The sequence below is a fragment of the Choloepus didactylus genome, assembly GCF_015220235.1.
Source record: "Choloepus didactylus isolate mChoDid1 chromosome 23 unlocalized genomic scaffold, mChoDid1.pri SUPER_23_unloc3, whole genome shotgun sequence".
Classification (NCBI taxonomy): Eukaryota; Metazoa; Chordata; class Mammalia; order Pilosa; family Megalonychidae; genus Choloepus; species Choloepus didactylus.
The window spans coordinates 739,182-759,390 of record NW_023637597.1 but is presented as its reverse complement, the minus strand read 5'-3'; the positions used below and the strand labels follow the sequence as shown (position 1 = coordinate 759,390).

Sequence of the window (20,209 nt, the reverse complement as noted above, 5' to 3'; positions counted from 1 at the left end):
CCACCCAGAGTTGCAGAGAAGTCACCACAGAGCAGGTGGCCCTGAGTCATCTCACTGTCCCCCCTTGTTCTTGTCATGGTAGGGCAAATTCAATTCTGCAGCCTTGGGCCAAAGCAGACAAAAGAGGGAGCTTATATTTTCACTTCCCCAATTCAAGTCCTTTGGGTAAAGGTTCTCCTTTTCAAGTTCATTTTAAAAGCAGCAACATTTGGAGCGGGGTTAAATTACAGAAACATCTGCAACCCTACTGATGAACAGAAGAGACAGCAGATATCAAAGTTCTGAGGTTTTTGCCTCACTTCCCCATGAACTTGGACCACTGTGGAAAGAACTACTGCTGGTCCATGACATACAGTAATAACCTGCCTCATCCTCAGTCTGGAGCCCAGTGATGGTCAGGGAGGCCGTGTTCCCAGACTTGGAGCCAGAGAATCTGTCAGGGATTCCTGAGGGCCGATTACTGACCCTATAAATGAGGAGTTTGGGGGCTGTGCCCGGGTGCTGTTGGTACCAGGACACATAGTTATGACCCCCAATGTCACTGCTGCTTCCAGCACAGGAGATGGTGACCGTCTGTCCCAGGGACCCAGACACTGAGGGAGGCTGAGTCAGGGCAGACTGAGCCCGGGACCCTGAAAAGGAAAAGAAAGACAGTGAGTTCACAACCAAGGCTGCAAGTGGGCCTGGGATGGAGTAAAGGGATGGGTCACCCATGAACTAATAATGGGGTGTCTCACCTGTGCAGTGAGCCAGGAGCATGAGGAGGAGGGGAGCCCAGGCCATGGTGGAGACACCCAGAGCTCTGCCTACTGAGACCCACAGGTGGGCAGGACAGATGCAGGAACTTTATCCCCCAGGCTGTCTGGGTGTCAGGGGAGGGGACTTCATGCAAATCAGCTCACTGAGCCCTGACTTTCATCACTGCCCCATACGGTGACTTAGCCTACAGTTGGGACCCTACTTGTGTCCTGCCTCATGGGTCTCAGCCAGGAGGGTGTGGTGAGACATGTTCTCCCTGAAAAGGCTCTCAGACTGGTCCCCAGGGACACAGAGCTGCTGCGCAGTCACTCAGGCCACTGAGTCCAGCCCTTTCCCCCAGTCCTCACAGATCTGTGTGAGCCCCGGGCCTGTGGGAGAGACCCTGGGGCCTACACAAGGGCTCCCTGCCCTGCCCTGGTCCTGGACCCCCCCCACTGCCTCCAAGAGCATAAGGGAGATCCCCCCAGGGGCAGCCCACCCTCCCCAGCCCCTGTGCTCCCCAGGGCCCTGCTCTTTGGTGACCAAACTACAGACTTATCCACAAGGGCATTTGCCAATATAAATATAAATTAGCTCCAGTAGAGAGCAGTTACAGGGAGGTGCTCACAATTCCATCCCCTGCATCCCAGAGTATCAAGTCCATGGGGGGCATTTTCAAAGGGTTATTGAATGAATATAGGAAATCAATAGTATGTGTGTGTGTATGTATATACATATATATGTATATATGGTCATATATATATATAACAATTATATTGCCTCTGTTATGCTGTACTAGATTTTTTCAAAAATATCATTTCAATTCTAATGTGTCAATAACATTTCTTAAAAATGATTTTTCATAAATTTTCCTCTCTCCTTTCTGCAAAACTCAGAGGTCAAGATCAAATTCTGAGTGACCTTTGGCTCCTCCATTACCACCAACCCCTCTACAAACCAAAAGCAACTCCTGCTGATGCCACCTCCTGTCCTTCCTCAGGTCTGTCTATTGTCACCAAGTGGCAGGTCAGGAGCATCAACAAGGAGGGGCAGGGACTTCCACTGTGTCCTCCTGCTTCCTCCCATGTCCCCTAAGGGCACTGTCCCCACAGCAACTGCAGGGAACTTGAGAACATTCCTCAGATCCTGTCACAACCTCACTTGCAAGTTTTGCATTCCCCTTTAGCAACCCCCAGCCAAACCTAACATGTCCCTCCCCTGTAATCTTCATAGTTTACCCGTTTCACTGTGGCACAGCCCCCAGCCCCATCTCCCTTCTGTGGGACCCTCCACAGCAGCCATTTCTGGGCCCACAGTGCCCTCTAGTGGAAAATGTTCCTGCACCTAGAGAAAGAACCAGAACTTGGGTAAGGCAGGAAATCAACCCCAGGGGCCTTGTGACTTAGAAAAGGCCTTGGATGTATACACCTGAGGAGAGTCCCAAGGAGTGTACACTCTGGAGAGAGGAACATCAGATGAATGCCTAGGATGGCGTCTGTTCCTGGGTTATGTACATGGAGCTAGGACCAGAGAGCACCTGTCATCCTGTGGTTCCCCCTGTGGGTGCCTGTCCAGGGGGTCCCTTCACACCCACCTCCTTGTCTGCATAAGGATGCTGGGCTTGTCCTTGGACCAGCTATCTGAACATCCTGAGAACCTGGGCCTGAGCTCACTAACTTCTCATGAAAACTTCCCTTTCACCCCAAGGACTTGGATTTAAGGGACTTCTAGAGAGATAAGACATGGAAACTTTAAATGAAGCTGTTGAGCATTCAGTGAGTGGGGAGCTACATGTCAAACAGAGTCTAGTAGGATTGGGGAGGTGATGCAGAGTTTGGGGGTGAGAATGTTCTGAGGACGATCATTCAGCATCACTATCCACTCAACATCTGTTTGTCCAACATCTTAAGAACTGAAGTCCCTAAACAAGAGGGGAAAGGGTTCTTAGATCATCTCAGTAATTGTTCTCAGTATGGTCTGGGGTGCTGGGAAGGAAATTTTTTGTTATAATGATGCTAAAAATCTGCTTTCTTTTTAGAAGCTAAGAGGAAAATTTTGCCTTTCCTGATGTCTGTTGCTTTTACTCATGTATTATTTAGAGTTTGTCTTTCAAGCAGAATATCTGCCAAGTACAGACCTCAGAAATGAAGTGGCAGAGGAGATGACAAGTTCAGATGCATCAGTCTGAAGTGGGGGCCTGGATTTGGCATCAGGGAATGGAAGGTGTCTCTTGAGCCTCCCTGTGGAAAGTTCCCCAATAAAAGCCCCACCTCCAAACTCAAAATTCTCCTCTCCAGACTTCAGGTTTGCCTGCATCCCACATTTTTCTACTCTCTTGGCCTATTTGCAGGAGTTTTTGTGTTGCTGACATCATGATTCTCATTAGCAAATAATTTGGTAAATTATCCTAAAAATAAAGAAGGAGAAAAATTAAAAGAGACCAAGTTTTATAATGGGAGGGTCAAAAATAAATATTAATCTTTGTGATTGATTTAGTTGCAAAACTTCAGAGAACCCACAGGGAATGAGTACAGATAACTACATGCTTGCTACTAGTCATTCCAGGGGAGTGTGATGGTTAGGTTCATGTGTCACCTTGGTCAGGTGGTGGTTTCCAGGTGTCTGGTCAAGCAAGCACTGGCCTAACCATTACTGCAAGGACGTTTGTGGCTGGTCAATAAACCAAAAGACTGGTTTATTAAGTCATCAGTCCATAGACTGCATCTGTGACTGATTATATCAACAAAGGGCATGTTTTCCTCAATGAGAGGAATTCAATCAGCTAGATTTACTCCAATCAGTTGAAAACTTTTAGTGGAGCCAGCAGGGTGTTTCCTGAGGAGTTCATTGAACACCTTCATCTGAGTTGCCACTTTGCTGTCTGCCCTATGGAATTTTGACTCTTGCATCCTGCTCTACAGAATTTGGACTCATGCATCCCCACAATTCTGTGAGATACTATTATAAAATGTCATATTTACCAGTATTTCCTGTTGGTTCTTTTCCCCGAGCAAGCCTTAACTAATACAGGCTGTGCTGGTTTGAATGTATTGTGTCCCCCAAATGCCATTATCTTTGTGCTCTTGTGGGACAGACATTTTGGTGCTGGTTAGATTTGCTTGCAATGTGCCCTACCCAGCTGTGGGTGGTGACTCTGGTGGGATACTCCCATGGAGGTGTGGCCCTGCCCATTCAGGGTGGGCCTTGATCAGGGGAGCCATATAAACATGCTGGCTCAAGGAGAGAAAATGGAGTGCAGCTGTGAGTGATGGTTTGAAGAGGAGCAAGCTTGCTAGAGAGAAACGTCCTGGGAGAAAGCCATTTTGAAACCAGAACTTTGGAGCAGATGCCAGCCACATGCCTTCCCAGCTAACAGAGGTTTTCCGGACGCCATTTGCCATCCTCCAGTGAAGGTACCTGATTACTGATGTGTTACCTTGGACACTTTATGGCCTTAAGACTGTAATTGTATAGCCAAATAAACCCCCTTTTTATAAAAGCCAATCCATCTCTGGTGTTTCGCATTCTGCAGCATTTAGCAAACTAGAACACAGGCATATACAGGATTTCCACAACTGTGGTAATAAGATAAAAATATAATGAGAAAAGAATTGTTAGCAACCTTCTGTCCACTTGAAAAAAAACTCCTTTTGTTTGTTGTAAACCTCCTTTTTGTGTAAAAGTTCTCAAACATTTGTTGTCAATAGTTTTATAATCTTAAAAATTATTGCGTATTCCCAACATAATTTGTACATGTTTTAAAGTCCATTAATATTTCCCATATTAAATATTTCTTAAAAGTTAAATAATACTAAACCCAACACATCTAAATATAAATAACACTTTAATGAAAATCAGTTTGGTTTTCCAAGTTAAAAAAAATACTTCTAAAGGGAGTATTAAAATTTTTGGCAAATATTTTTGTTGTCTGGCAAAAATAAAGATAGTTGGATTTTCTGGTCTACTTACACATTCAGTCATTGCAATATTACTTACAGGTTTATGTTTTTAGGAAAATATGTCAGCACACTGCAATGTCATTCAGGCCTTCCTTGTTAGAGGAAGATAGAGGAGCCATTGATGTTGAATGCATCCTAAGAAAGAATTGAGTAGAAGAAAAAGATTTGACTCAGAACAATGGTCAAAACTGTGAGGGAAGGGCTAGTTTTGGACATATCACCAGTCAGTCACAGAAATGTTCCTCAGGTTGAGACAGAAGTAAGGATGGTGAAGTGGTGAGATCCAGAAAGGGCAGGACCAGGTTCATAATTTTATCCATGCCTTCAGCAAAATCTACAGAACTTTGTCACAGGATACCAAAAAAAGAATGGATTTTGGTGGATAAAAAGTCTGTGCTCATGGACTGGCAACATGGTGACCCCAATGTGTCACACACTTGCAAAAACCCTCCCTTCAAATTTGGACAAAAATACCAACTGGCTTTGAACCAATAAAAACAGCAAATGCAGCAGGAGAGTCACTCACTATTCCCCTATGTGATACATGTCCCCATATTGGAAAATGGGAGAGAGAGAGCCTACTGCTGGCTGGGAAAACTGCTGACACTGCTGTGAACTCTCCCTATGGAGGGGCCATGAGGCAGGGGGTCCTGAGCTCCCCCAGGGTCAGGGGAGGAAGGGGAGCCCACAGTCTGCAAAGAGCCAGGGCCTCAGCCAACAGCAACAGGGAAATGGATTCTTCCAGAGCACAGGGGAGCAGCTGCTTTGCCAGGGGAGCCTCCAGGTCAGAGCACAGGTGACCATTAGCCTGACCTCAGTCTGAGACCCTGGGACCCTGAGGAGATGAGCTGCTAAGCTGAGCCTGGACTCCTGATGCAGGGACACCCTGAGGTCATCAGTGAATGTTGTTTGCAGGACAGGTGTGCCTGATCCATCTCGGGATGATTTGGATATTTTAGACCTGCATGTGTTCTGTTTGATTAGTTTTGATCATGGCCCCAAATGCTCTTCTCCCTGGGGCCCAGAAACCTGCAACACTAACAAGTCTCTTGAAATTACTTGGTTCCTATATGTCATCCATACATGGGGCTTGAGCCCTCCCCTAGAACTGACAGCAACTTCAAACGAAATCTCAAAACCCAATCTGACGTCTATCAAGTATAAAATTTCATTTTTAATTTGTGTAGGACACTCACCTTGATGAACTCTTATTAACCTTAAGAGAAATGCTGGTGTATGTCTGATGAAAGGCATTTCATCAGAAAGAAGAGCCATGCGTGCTGCTGGCTGTGGCTCTCACTGGAAGGCCATCTATTTTCCCCATGCCTGATCCAGGGGAGAGGAGAAACTGCTGGGCCATTTCCCAGCTGTTCAAGGGCTGTGCCTTGGGACCCCTCCCAGGCTTGGGAAACTCCCACAGTGCTCTTGTCTGGGAAAAGATCCTTTTCAGACCACCAATGTGAGGGGAGGAGGCTGCCCACCCACAGGGAACCCCCTGCTCTTTCTTTACAATTTGTCCACAGGGATGTCCCAAGAGCTAATGTGAGTGGGTCTCCCCCAGTGCAGCATTTCCTACCCCATTGGGCCGAAGCATCTCCCTGTCAATTCTTTCTAATAGCTGGGATGATTCCACACCACTCAGGGGGCCCTTGTGAGAGAGAAGGAGCAAAAGACAGGGGACAGATATCCTGAACCATCTTGCCTCTTTTTATTCTGCCCTTTCTGCTCTGATATAAGAGACCAAACTTTCTCAGACTCCATTTCCCCATATGAGAAATGAAGACATAAACCCCACTGCCCCTGGGATGCATCTATGGAGAAAATACATGATTGAGTGATTTAAGAGGGTTGGGATAGGGGTTTCCTAAGGAGACCCCTGTGAGCCTCATGGCTTCTGAATTCTTTGGCCACCTCCCTCCAGTCACTGTCCCCCAGCCAGGTCTCCAATAGGCAAGGGAGGGAAGACCGATGGCAGAGGACACTGCTACTGCCAAGGAGCTGCAGGCAATGATGCCATCATGGGAACCCAGTAATGGGCTGCCTGGGCATGTGTGGCCCAGAATCTTGTGGATTCTTCTATGAACTTCCCCACCTGTTCTAGGCTGCTCTTGATCATGACCTCAAATGTTTCCTGTTTCTCCTTCATGCCCTGATCCCATATTTGCCTGGAACATTCATCTCCCCCTGCTGCCAGAGAAGTGGTCTTGAACCTCTCCTGAGTAATAAGCAGCATGAAACCTGGGGTGGCTGATGTCCTGCTGAGGTTCCCAGTAGGAGCTGATAGGTGGCCCTCACCCCAGCAATGTCAGAGGCCCAAACATGGGGCCCCTTATACTTTTCCGGTGGTCTCACCTGTGTTCTACAGAAGGGGCTCTGGGAAACCCCCAGGGAAGCTCAGCCAGACACTGACCCTGACTCTCAGTCAAGCTTCATGTCTCCATGGGCCTCATCTAAAGGACACATTGCCCATTCCTTATTCAGCTGGGCTGTTGGTTGAGACTCACTATTTCAAATCTGCAAATATTTTGTTTGAGGAGTAATTCCTAGGTGGAAATAATGCAAAGAAATAATAGAGGGTCAGCGACCAGTTTATGATCCTGTTTCCTTGAGGAGATGCACATGCATAGGAGCAGGAGAAGGTCCATGCAGGAATGTGTGCATGTGTTTCCAGGTCTGATAATTGTTTAAATTTTAAATATTCATTTCACCTGTTCTTCTTTAGATATGGTGCATTACACAGTAATAGAAAAATGCTAAGAAAAGGTGAATTTTAACTCAATTTTTTTCCTTTCCTTAATCACATAGATCCCTGACACAGAAAAAATGTGGAACTGGAGAAAGTTTCCATGAGACATGATGAGAACAGGGGGAAGGAGATGTCTCTGTGGTCTTGGAGGTGGTGGGAGCAAAGTCACCAGAATCCTGAGCAAAGAACCTGGGAAATAAGTGGACAGAGCCAAGGGTACAATAGAGCTGCCCCACACTGACCTGAGGATGCTGAGACAAAGACCCAGGCCTTCCCTGCCTGCCCCCTCTGGCCTGTCCAGGGCTTGCCCAGACAGCAGGCAGAGGGGAAGACAGATGGCCCTCAACATGGGGTTCCAGGAGGCTCAAAGAATAACACCAAGTGCAGCTTTGTCCTCTCTTGGAGAGAGCCCCAGAGGGAAGTGCTGGTTGTGATTTCTACTTTTTCATAAGAAGTGATGGTCATAATAGGATTTCCAAGACCCTTCAACCAGAAATCATCCTTCAATCCCATGGTTATAAAAGAAGGGACAGGAAAATAATGTCATCACTGGATGAATGTATACACAGTGTGGCATATCCATAAAATGGAATATTATTGGTCATAAAAGAGAATAAATAACTCATACCTGCCACAGTGTTGATAAGCCCTGAAAACATTATCCTAAAGAAAATAACTGAAACACAAATGGCTGCACACTGTATTAAAACCTTTAAAAGAAAGGATCTGGAAAGACATTTCCATAGAGAAAAAAAATGGATTATTAACATCACCAGGTGCTGGGGGCATGGCGATGTGGAATGATCACTAGTGGGCACAGGGTCTCTTTTCTGGTATTGAAATCTCCTGGCCTTAGATAGAGGTCATGGTTGCACTACTGTGGATAGAGTAAATCCACTGTGTTATACACTTGAAAAGATCATTCATTTTAAAAATGGGATTTTTAGCTTTGTGAATTAGCTACAAAAATAATTACTATTGAGAAACTGTCATGATATATACCATGAAGCCACAAGTATTTAAGAACTGAATAATTTTCATACATTTGTATTTAAATAAAGACCAAGACAGAGTGAAAGAGAGAGACAGAGAGAAAGAGACACAATGATAAGGCAGGTGGCAAAATGTTAAAAATTTATAAAACTGTGTTAAAGCCTTACAAGAGTTCTTTATATTATGTTGGGAATCTTTTATAAGTTTTCATATATAAAATATATAAAGTATATTTTATATATATATATATAATATAAGTATATTTGTATATAAGTATATATATAAATTTAAGTAATTATTTGAATGTAAAATGGTAACAAAAGAAAACAAAATGAATCAGAGACTGAAGTTAGCAGACTCAGTGAGCTCAGGGCAGGTTTGTTCTCACTTCCCCATGAACCTGGACCACTGCAGAAAGTTCTGCGACTTGTATGTGATGCACAGTGATAATCAGCCTCATCCTCAAGCTGGATCCTGGAGATCCTCAGGGAGGCCACGTTCCCAGACTTGGAGCCAGATAATTCTTAAATTCTGGGATAAAGTCCTGAGGCCACCCTGTCCACCTGTGGGTCTCAGTAGGCAGAGCTCTGGGCACCCCAACATGGCCAGTGCTCCCCTCCTCCTCAAACTTCTCACTCATTGCACAGATAAGTTGGGACCCTACAGTGTGTCAGGCCTCCTGAGCCTCAGTCAGGAGAGTGTGGCTGAGAGACATGTTCTCCCTGAAAAGTCTCTCAGGCTGCTCTCCAGAGGCACAGAGCTGCTGTGCAGTCACTCAGGCCACTGAGCACTGATCGACCAGCCCTTGTTTGAGCCCCAGGCCTGTGGGAGTGACCCCGGGGCCCACACAAATGCTCTCTGCCCCTGACCTGGTCCCTTACCCCACCACCACCTCCCAGAGAGTAAGGGAGCTTCCCCCCAGGGGCAGTCCTATCCCCCAGCCCTTGTGCTCCCCAGGGCCCTGTCTTTAGCACCAAACACCAGACTCAACTACAAGGGCATTTGCCAAGTTAAATATAAATTAGCTCTAGTAGGAAGCAGTTATAGGGAGGTGCTCACAATTCTTTCTCCTGCATCCCAGAGTATAAAATCCATGAGGGGCATTTTCAAACAATAATCAAATCTATACAAGAAATTAAGAGTATACATATTTATAGTTTAATAGGAAATATTTTATTGCATCTCTTATTCTGTACTAGAGATTTTTTCAACAGTATTATTTCAATTTTCGTGTGTCCAAAAACATTTCTTTTAAAAAATTTTTATACATTTTCATCTCTTCTTCCTCCCAAACACAGAGGTCAAGATCAAGCTCTAGGAGTGACCCTTGCCCCCTCCTTTACTGCAAACCCATCTTCAAACCAAAAGCAAGTCCTTCTGATGCCACCTCCTACATGCCCTCAGGTCTGTCCACTGCCTCCAAAGGACTGGTCAGGAGCATCAGTGGGAGGGGCAGGGGCTCCCACCATGTCCCCCTGCTTCCTCCACTGTCCCCTATGGACACTGTCCCCACAGCAACTGCAGGAAACATGAAACTTCCCCCAGATGCTGTCATAACCTGACTTACAAACTTGTACTTTCCCCTTAGCAAACCCCAGACTTGGCTGTCACATCCCACCTCTCTAACTTTCACAGCTTCCTGGTTCACTGTGGCACAGCCCCCAGCCCCACCTTCCTTCTGAGGAACCCTCCCCAGCTGACATTTCTGGTCTCACAGTGCTCCTTGGTGGGCAAGATCCTCTCAGAAACTAGACAGGAAGAGCCCTGAAGGAAAGGAGGCAGGGAAGTGAGCTGGAGATTGGAAAAGGCTTGGAGGAGAAAAACCCATGGAAGACCAAGGATTGTTCACTGTGGAAAGGGGGAAATCTAGAGGAATCTTGCCAAGATGGGGTCTTCCCCAGCTTCTGTAAATTTAGTGAGAACCAAGAGCAGCTGACATCCCCCTGCTTTAGGCTTGGTGTCCAAGGGCTCCCCTCAGACTGGCCTCCTGCCTTCACTGACACTGGGCCTGTCCTCTGCACCCCTGAGCTCTGCACATCCTAAGAGCCTGGACTCTGATCTCATTTCCTTCCAGAGGAAATGGCTTTTCAGCATGACCAAGACAATTTGTCTGAATGGATTCCTAGAAAGTGATGTGGACTAAGATAGGGATGTTGTGTCACTCACTGATGCAGAAATTCATGTTCACTGGCTTTTCATGGAAACAGGGGAGGATATGGAGTGTGGGGGTGAGAGTGGCTTGGGAACAATCTCCTACTGTCACTTCCTCTCATGGGTCCACTTTTCTAGATGTTAAGACCTGGCCCCTGAACAATGCCAGGAGGACTTCTGAAGATGCCCCATGAATTGTTCACAGTGAGGACAAGGTGTTCATAGGCAAGATTTCTCCATAGAGACATGGGAGCTTGCTTTCCATTCAAAATGTGTGAGGCCATCCATTACTATTAAAGACTTCTGTCTCTTACAATGTTTCCTTTAATAAATGGGTTATTGGGAGCAGCATATCTTCTGAGCAAAGAAAGCAATAATGAAGTGGCAGATTGATGACCAATTCATATGCCATCAGGCTGGGGTGCAGGCCTGGCTTTGAACAGTATGTGGAACTGGCAGTTTGGGGCTCTACTGTGGAGAGGTCCCAGGGGAAGCCCCCATCACCAGAGCCCTGTTCCTCTGCTTATTCCTACAGGAAGCACATTAACATTTCCTCATTTTGTATTTCTTTATGCTCTTTGCCTCATGGACTGGATATTGTGTTGCTAGATCAGAACTAATATTAAAAAATTGTTCTGAGAAATTTATGCTAAAAATGAGACAGTGAAAACAATTAAGATGGATAAAATTTTATCATGGAGAACCAGAAGGATATATATTTTACACTATTGATTGATTTAGCTTTAAACCCTCTGTGCTGGTTTGGATCTATTATGTCCCCCAGGAAAGCCATGTTCTATAATCCAATCTTGTGGGGCAGACTTATTGTGGGTGGGATCTTTTGATTAGATTATTTCCATGGAGGTGTGACCACATCTATTCAAGGTGGATCTTAAATTAGTTTACTGGACTCTTTAAGAGAGCTGAGAGCTGACCCAAACCAAGATGTTTGATGGGACACTTAGAAAATGCCCAGAGACATTTTGGAGAAAGCCCTATTGAAACTGGAGCCCAGGAGAGAAGGACCAGCAGACATCACCATGTGCCTTCCCACGTGACAGAGGAACCCCGGATGCCACTGGCTTCTCTTCAGTGAAGCTTCATCAAACTGGAGCATCCTCAGAAAAAGGAAATAGAGAGAGAGGGTGGCACTTATTACCCCCACTTCCCAAACTGCCTGAGGAGGGCTTGCCTAAGTTCCCTTACCAGATGCACTGAAAGGAGAAGAAACTCTTAGCAAACCTGTCACCAACTGAGAAAAACACTGCCCTGTTTTGTGAGCTTCCTTCCTAGATATGCAGTTCTCAAAGCTTTAGCTGTTAGGACTTGTCATGGTTTCAAAATTCTTGATTATTTCAAAGGGTATTTCTCATATAAGCAATATCTGTCAATACTTAATCAACCCATTAAAATGGAAAAAGTAAAATTTTGATTTTTGAGTTAATTTATAAATGAATATACTTAAGCCATTATATCTAAATATGAACTCATTTTTATGAAAATTAGTCACATTTTACAAAATTAATGGAAATAAGCATAAAGTGTGGTACATTTATATTTTTGCAACGTCTTTAATGTTGGGTCAATACCATTCAGTTGGATTTTCATGTCTCCTTCATTCAGTTGGTCACAATATGTTCTTTTTGTTGAAGCATAGGAGGGAAATCAGGACCCATATGGGCATGTCCCTGGGGTTTCTTGCTGAAGGATGGAACAGCCATTGTAGTGAGCACATCTTAAGAAAGGAGTGAGTGAAGGTTTCAGGGATGGTTTCAGGACAGTGGTCAGAGATGGGAAGGGAGGGCTAGTCCCAGAGGGCAGGGGGGTTGGTGAAATAAGTTCTCCCCCATTTTACATGGCTGAGATGGAAGGATGGGGTGAGGGAGGGACACTGAAAGAACAGAGCCGAAGTCTCCTAGTTCTATTTGTTCAGCAAATTTGCAGTGACTTTTTATAGCAGGCTTCAAAGTATATTTGAACAGGAAAAAAGGTTTCTTTTCAAGAACTGTGGAGGGTGAACCCATTGATAGCTCCAGTGACTCACTCCCTTGCATAACCCCCCACTGTGAATGTGACTTGAACCTGTGATTTGCATCTAGTCAATACAGTGTGACAAAGATGAGGGATCCCTCCCCTTGTCTACCCTGCCTGGCAGGGCAATGGGACATGGCTGCCGTGAGCAGGCTACATTCTATAAGACTCTCCTAGTGAACTGGAGAGGGGGCTTCTCCTGTGGCTCTGAAGAAGCAAAGTGCCCTGCTGGGAACTTCCCCTGGGAGGGGACCATGTGGCTGGGAGCTGAGGCCCCCTCAGGAGCAGAGGGTGACTGACAGCCCACAGCTCACAGAAAGCTGGGGACCCACCACACAGCACTGAGGAAATGAGTCCTGCTGAGGAGATGGAGCAGATTCCCCCAGTCAGCCTCCAGGTGAGAGGGAAGCTGTCCATGACCTGGACTCCAGCCCGGGGGGACCCTGAGCAGAGGACCCAGGAGGCAGAGCCCAGACCCCTGACATGGTGAGGCCAGGAGAAGTGAATGAAAAGCTTCCAGAATTGTGGTAATTCATCACTCTGCAACAGGCACCTAATACATGGACCATGTGACTCATTTATTGATTCTGAGAGGGAGCTGAGGGGGGAGAATGGAGGGGACTCTGGGTCACTGGGTCTGCAGGGCATGAGCCCACCCAGAGGCACAGAGAACACATCACAGAGCAGGTGGCCCTGAATCATCTCAGGCCGAGTGAGGCCACTGTCCCTCCCCTGCTCCTGCCACTGAAGAGCTAAATCAAACCTGCAGCCTCAGGCCAAGTCAGAGGAAGGAGGGATCTTTTATTTTGATTTTCCCAAGTCAAGATACTGAGTAAAGGTTTCTGTTTTCAAGTTCATTTTAAGGAGCAACAACATTTTGAGTGGGTTAAATTATGGAAGCCCCTGCAGCCCTGCTGATGAACCAAAGAGGCAGCAGATATCAAAGACGGAGGTTTTTGTCTCACTTCCCCATGAACTTGGACCACTGTGGAGAGTATCACTGCTGGAAGGTGACATACAGTGATAATCTGCCTCATCCTCAGGCTGGAGCCCAGAGATCCTCAGGGAGGCCGTGTTCCCAGACTTGGAGCCAGAGAAGTGATCAGGGATCCCCGAGGCCCTTTTATTGACCTCATAAATGATGGTTTTGGGGGCCTTGCCTGGGTGCTGTTGGTACCAGGACACATAATCCCCCATAAATTCATCCCCCAATGTCACTGCTGCTTCCAGCACAGGAGATGCTGACATCTGTCCCAGGGACCCAGACACTGAGGGAGGCTGAGTCAGGGCAGTCTGAGCCCCAGACCCTGAAAAGGAAAAGGAAGACAGTGAGTTCACGACCAAGGCTCCAAATGGGCTTGGGAAGGAGTAAAGGAGTCCCCCATTGTCCAATATTGGGGTGTCTCACCTGTGCAGTGAGTGATGAGCATGAGGAGGAGGGGAGCCCAGGCCATGGTGGAGAGCTCTGCCCCTGAGACCCACAGGTGGGCAGCGCAGCCTCAGGGACTTTATCCACCAGGCCACCCGGCTGTCAGCAGGGAGGGGACTTCATGCAAATTTGCTCATTCTGGTCACTGCCCCCTGTGGTGACCCAGCCTTGAGGTGGGACCCTACAGTATGTCCTGTCCCCTGGGCCTCAGCCAGCAGGGTGTGGCTGAGATAAGTGTCCTCCCTCAAAAGGCTCTCAGGCTGGTCCCCAGGGACACAGAGCTGCTGTGCAGTCACTCAGGCCACTGAGCACCCATCTTTCCCCCCAGCCCTTGCAGACCTATGTGAGCCCTGGGCCTGTGGGAGAGACCCCGGTGCCTACACAAGGGCCCCCTGACCCTAACCCAGTCCCCTCCCTCTCCCTGCTGCCTCCCAGAACATTAGGGATCTTCCCCCAGGGCAGCCCTGCCCCCAGCCCCTGTGCTCCCCAGGGCCCTGCTCTTTAGTGACCAAACCCCAGACTCATCCGCAAGGGCATTTGCCAATATAAATATAGATTAGCTCCAATAGGGAGCAGTTACAGGGAGGTGCTCTTGATTCTGTCCCCTGTATCCCAGAGTATAAAGTCCATGGAAGTCAACTTCAAACAGTTATCAAATGAATATTACACATATTTATGATTTCATGTGAATAGGACTATATTGCACATTCATATTATTCTGTGCTAGATTTCTTTTCAAAAGATATCATTTCAATTGTAATGTGTCCAATAAAATTTCTTAAAACTTTTTTTTTGATACCTTTTCCTCTCTCCTTCCTTCCAAACTCAGAGGTCAAGACCAAGCTCTAGGAGTGACCTTTGTCCCCTCCTTTCCTGTAAACTTGTATCTAAACCAAAAGCAAGTCCTGCCTATGCCACCTACTGTCCCACCTCAGATCTGTCCACTGCCACCAAGTGGCAAGTCAGGAGCATCGACAGGAGGGGCAGGGGCTCCCACCATGTCCTCCTGTTTCCTGGCATGTTCTCTAAGGAACCAACTGCAGGGAACCTGAAAACATCCCTCCCATCCTGTCACAACCTGACTTACAAACTTGTACTTTCCCCTTAGCAAACCCCAGACTTGGCTGTCACATACCACCTCTCTAACTTTCACAGCTTCCTGGTTCACTGTGGCACAGCCCCCAGCCCCACCTTCCCTCTGAGGAACCCTCCCCAGCTGACATTTCTGGTCTCACAGTGCTCCTTGGTGGGCAAGATCCTCTCAGAAACTAGACAGGAAGAGCCCTGAAGGAAAGGAGGCAGGGAAGTGAGCTGGAGATTGGAAAAGGCTTGGAGGAGAAAAACCCATGGAAGACCAAGGATTGTTCACTGTGGAAAGGGGGAAATCTAGAGGAATCTTGCCAAGATGGGGTCTTCCCCAGCTTCTGTAAATTTAGTGAGAACCAAGAGCAGCTGACATCCCCCTGCTTTAGGCTTGGTGTCCAGGGGCTCCCCTCAGACTGGCCTCCTGTCTTCACCGACACTGGGCCTGTCCTCTGCACCCCTGAGCTCTGCACATCCTAGGATCCTGGACTCTGATTTCATCTCCTTCCATAGGAAATGGCTCTTCATCATGTCCAAGACAATTTGTCTGAATGGATTCCTAGAAAGTGATGTGGACTAAAATAGGGACACTGTGTCACTCAGTGATGCAGAAATGCAGGTTCACTGGCTTTACATGGAAACTGGTGAGGATATGGAGTGTAGGGGTGAGAATGAGTGGGAAAAATCTGCTGTCACTACCTGTCCCATGGGTCCACTTTTCTAGATGTTAAGACCTGGCCCCTGAACAATGCCAGGAGGACTTCTGAAGATGCCTCATGAATTGTTCACAGTGAGGACAAGGTGTTCATTGGTGGAATTTCTCTATAGAGACATGGGACTTTGCTTTCCATTCAAAATATGAGAGGCCATCCATTACCACTAAAGACTTCTGTCTCTTACAATGATTCCTTTAGTAAATGGGTTATTGGAAGCAGCAAAGAAAACAATAATGAAGTGGCAGATTGATGACCAATTCATATGGCATCAGGCTGGGGTACAGGCCTGGGTTTGAGCAGCATGTGGGACTGATGGTTTGGGGCTCTAGAGTGGAGATGTCCCAGGGAACCACCAGAGCCCTATTTCTCTCTTATTCCTACAGGAACCACACTTCAAGTTTCCTCATTTTGTGTTTCTTTATGCTCTTTGCCTCATCAACTGGATATGTGTGTTGCTAAATCATGACTGAAATTAAAGATTGTTCTGGGAAATTTATGCTAAAAATGAGACAGTAAAAACAATTAAGACAGACAAAGCTTTATCATGGAGAGCCAAAAAAGATATATATTTTACACTACTGATTGATTTAGCTTTAAACCCTCTGTGCTGGTTTGGATCTAATATGTCCCCCAGGAAAGTCATGTTCTTTAACCCAATCTTGTGGGGCAGACTTATTGGGGGTGGGACTTTTTGATTAGATTTTCCCATGGAGATGTGACCACATCCATTCAGGGTGGATCTTAATTAGTTTACTGGACTCTTTAAGAGAGCTGAGAGCTGACACAAACCGAGATGTTTGGAGGGACACCTAGGAAATGCCCAGAGACATTTTGGAGAAAGCCCTTTTGAAACTGGAGCCCAGGAGAGAAGGACCAACAGACATCACCATGTGCCTTCCCACGTGACAGAGGAACCCCAGATGCCATTGGCTTCTCTTCAGTGAAGCTTCATCAAATGGGAGCACCCTCAGAAAAGGGGAAGGAATGAATAGAGAGAGGGGTTGGTGCTTATTACCCCCACTTCCCAAACAGCCTGAGGAGGGCTTGCTCAAGATCCCCCAACCAGATGCACTGAAAGGAGAAGAAACTCTTAGCAAACCTGTCACCAGCTGAGAAAAACACTGCCCTTTTTTGTGAGCTTCCTTCCTAGATATGCAGTTCTCAAAGTTTTAGGTGTTAGGACTGGTCATGGCTTCAAAATTCTTGATTATTTCAAAGGGTATTTCTCACGTAAGCAATATCTGTCAATATTTAAGTAACCCATTAATTAAAATGGAAAAAGTAAAATTTTGATTTTTAAATTAATTTATAAATGTATATACTTAAGCCATTATATCTAAATATGAACACATTTTTATGAAAATTAGTCATATTTTCCAAAATTCATGGAAAATAAGCATAAAGAATGGTGCATTTATATTTTTTGCAACCTCTTTAATGTTGGGTCAATACCAGTCAGTTGGATTTTCACGTCTCCTTCATTCAGTTGGTTGCAATATGTTCTTTTGGTTGAAGTATAGGAGGAAAATCAAGACCCATATGGGCATGTCCTTGGGGTTTCTTACTGAAGGATGGAGCAGCCATTGTAGTGAGCACATCCTAAGAAAGGAGTCAGTGAAGGAGCCAGAGGTGGTTTCAGGACAGAGGTCAGAGAGTGGAATGGAGGGCTAGTCCCAGAGGGCAGGGGGGTTGGTCAAAGAAATGCTCCCCCATTTTACATGGCTGAGATGGAGGGATGGGGTGAGGGAGGGACATGGAAAGAACAGAGCCCAAGTCTCTTAGTTCTCACTGTTTTCTCAGCAAATTTGCAATGACTTTTTATACCAGGCTTCAAAGTACATTTGAACAGGAGAAAAAGTTTCTTTTCATGGACTGTGGAGGGTGAACACATTGATAGCTCCAGTGACTCACTCCCTTGCATAACCCCCCACTGTGAATGTGACTTGAACCTGTGATTTCCATCTAATCAATACAGTGTGACAAAGATGAGGGATCCCTCCCCCTTGTCTACCCTGCCTGGCAGGGCACTGGGACATGGCTCCCGTGAGCAGGATACATTCTGTAAGACTCTCCTAGTGAACTGGAGAGGGAGCTTCTCCTGCTGGCCCTGATGAAGCAAAGGGCCCTGCTGGGAACTTCCCCTGGGAGGGGACCATGTGCCTGGGAGCTGAGGCCCCTGCAGGAGCAGAGGGAGACTGACAGCCCACAGCTCACAGAAAGCTGGGGACCCACCACACAGCACTGAGGAAATGAGTCCTGCTGAGGAGATGGAGCAGATTCCCCCAGTCAGCCTCCAGGTGAGAGGGAAGCTGTCCATGACCTGGACTCCAGCCCGGGGGGACCCTGAGCAGAGGACCCAGGAGGCAGAGCCCAGACCCCTGACATGGTGAAGCCAGGAGAAGTGAATGGGCAGCTGCCAGAATTGTGGCAATTGGTTACTCAGCAAGAGGCACCTAATATGTGAATCATGTGATTCATTTATTGATTCTGAGAGGTAGCTGAGGGGGGAGAATGGAGGGAGCTCTGGGTCACTGGCTCTGCAGGGCATGAGCCCACCCAGAGGTGCAGAGAACACATCACAGAGCAGGTGGCCCTGAATCGTCTCAGGCCAAGTGAGACCACTGTCCCTCCCCTGCTCCTGCCACTGAAGAGCTAAAACAAACCTGCAGCCTCGGGCCAAGTCAGGGGAAGGAGGGATATTTTATTTTGATTTTCCCAAGTCAAGATATTGAGTAAAGGCTTCTGTTTTCAAGTTCATTTTAAGGAGCAACAACATTTTGAGTTGGTTAAATTATGGAAGCCCCTGCAGCCCTGCTGATGAACCAAAGAGACAGCAGATCTCAAAGAGGGAGGTTTTTGTCTCACTTCCCCATGAACTTGGACCACTGTGGAGAGTGTCACTGCTGGAAGGTGATGCACAGAAATAATCTGCCTCATCCTCAGGCTGGAGCCCAGAGATGGTCAGGGAGGCCGTGTTCCCAGACTTGGAGCCAGAGAAGCGATCAGGGATCCCTGAGGGCCTTTTACTGACATAATAAATGAGGAGTTTGGGGGCTGTGCCCGGGTGCTGTTGGTACCAGTCCACATAGTTATAACCCCCAATGTCACTGCTGCTTCCAGCACAGGAGATGGTGACCGTCTGTCCCAGGGACCCAGACACTGAGGGAGGCTGAGTCAGGGCAGACTGAGCCCAGGACCCTGAAAAGGAAAAGAAAGACAGTGAGTTCACAACCAAGGCTCCAAGTGGGCCTGGGAAGGAGTAAAGGAGTCCCCCATTGTCCAATATTGGGGTGTCTCACCTGTGCAGTGAGTGATGAGCATGAGGAGGAGGGGAGCCCAGGCCATGGTGGAGAGCTCTGCCCCTGAGACCCACAGGTGGGCAGGGCAGCCTCGGGGACTTTATCCACCAGGCCACCCGGCTGTCAGCAGGGAGGGGACTTCATGCAAATTTGCTCATTCTTGTCACTGCCCACTCTGAAAGGGCTCTCAGGCTGCTCCCCAGGGACACAGAGCTGCTGTGCAGTCACTCAGGCCACTGAGCACCCACATTTCTCCCAGCCCTTGCAGATCTGTGTGAGCCCCAGGCCTGTGGGAGAGACCCTGGTGCCTACACAAGGGCTCCCTGCCCCTGACCCAGTCCCCTCCCTCTCCCTGCTGCCTCCCAGAACATTAGGGAGCTTCCCCATGGGCAGTCCTGCCCCCCAGCCCCTGTGCTCCCCAGGGCCCTGCTCTTTAGTGACCAAACCCCAGACTCATCCACAAGGGCATTTGCCAATATAAATATAGATTAGCTCCAATAAGGAGCAGTCACAGGGAGGTGCTCACAATACTATCCCCTGCATCCCAGAGTATCAAGACCATGAAAGTCAATTTCAAGCAGTTATCAAATGAATATTACACATATTTATGATTTCATGTGAATAGGACTATATTGCACATTCATATTATTCTGTACTAGATTTCTTTTCAAAAATATTTCAATTGCAATGTGTCCAATAAGATTTCTTAAAACTTTTTTTCATCCCTTTCCTTGCTCCTTCCAAACTCAGAGGTCAAGACCAAGCTCTAGGAATGAATTTTGTCCCCTCCTTTCCCACAAACCTGTATCCAAACCAAAAGCAAGTCCTGCTTATGCCACCTATTGTCCCACCTCAGATCTGTCCTCTGCCACCAAGGGGCAAGTCAGGAGCATCAGCAGGAGGGGCAGGGGCTCCCACCATGTCCTCCTGCTTCCTGCCATGTCCCCTAAGGACACCATCCCCACAGCAGCTGCAGGGAACCTGAAAACATCCCTCCCATCCTGTCACAACCTGACTTACAAACTTGTGCTTTCCCCATGGCAAACCCCAGCCCTGGCTCTCAT

General features: G+C 47.1%; 2 gene segments (V, D, J or C); both read right to left on the bottom strand.

Moving 5' to 3' along the window:
* Window positions 1–258: 258 nt before the first annotated feature.
* LOC119525029 lies at window positions 259–14,153 on the bottom strand. The segment is given in 2 exon segments: window positions 259–632; window positions 14,027–14,153. Coding segments are annotated over 2 exon segments (405 nt in total).
* Window positions 14,154–18,622: 4,469 nt separating this feature from the next.
* On the bottom strand, window positions 18,623–19,303 carry LOC119525030. The segment is given in 2 exon segments: window positions 18,623–19,044; window positions 19,146–19,303. Coding segments are annotated over 2 exon segments (453 nt in total).
* Window positions 19,304–20,209: the final 906 nt, after the last annotated feature.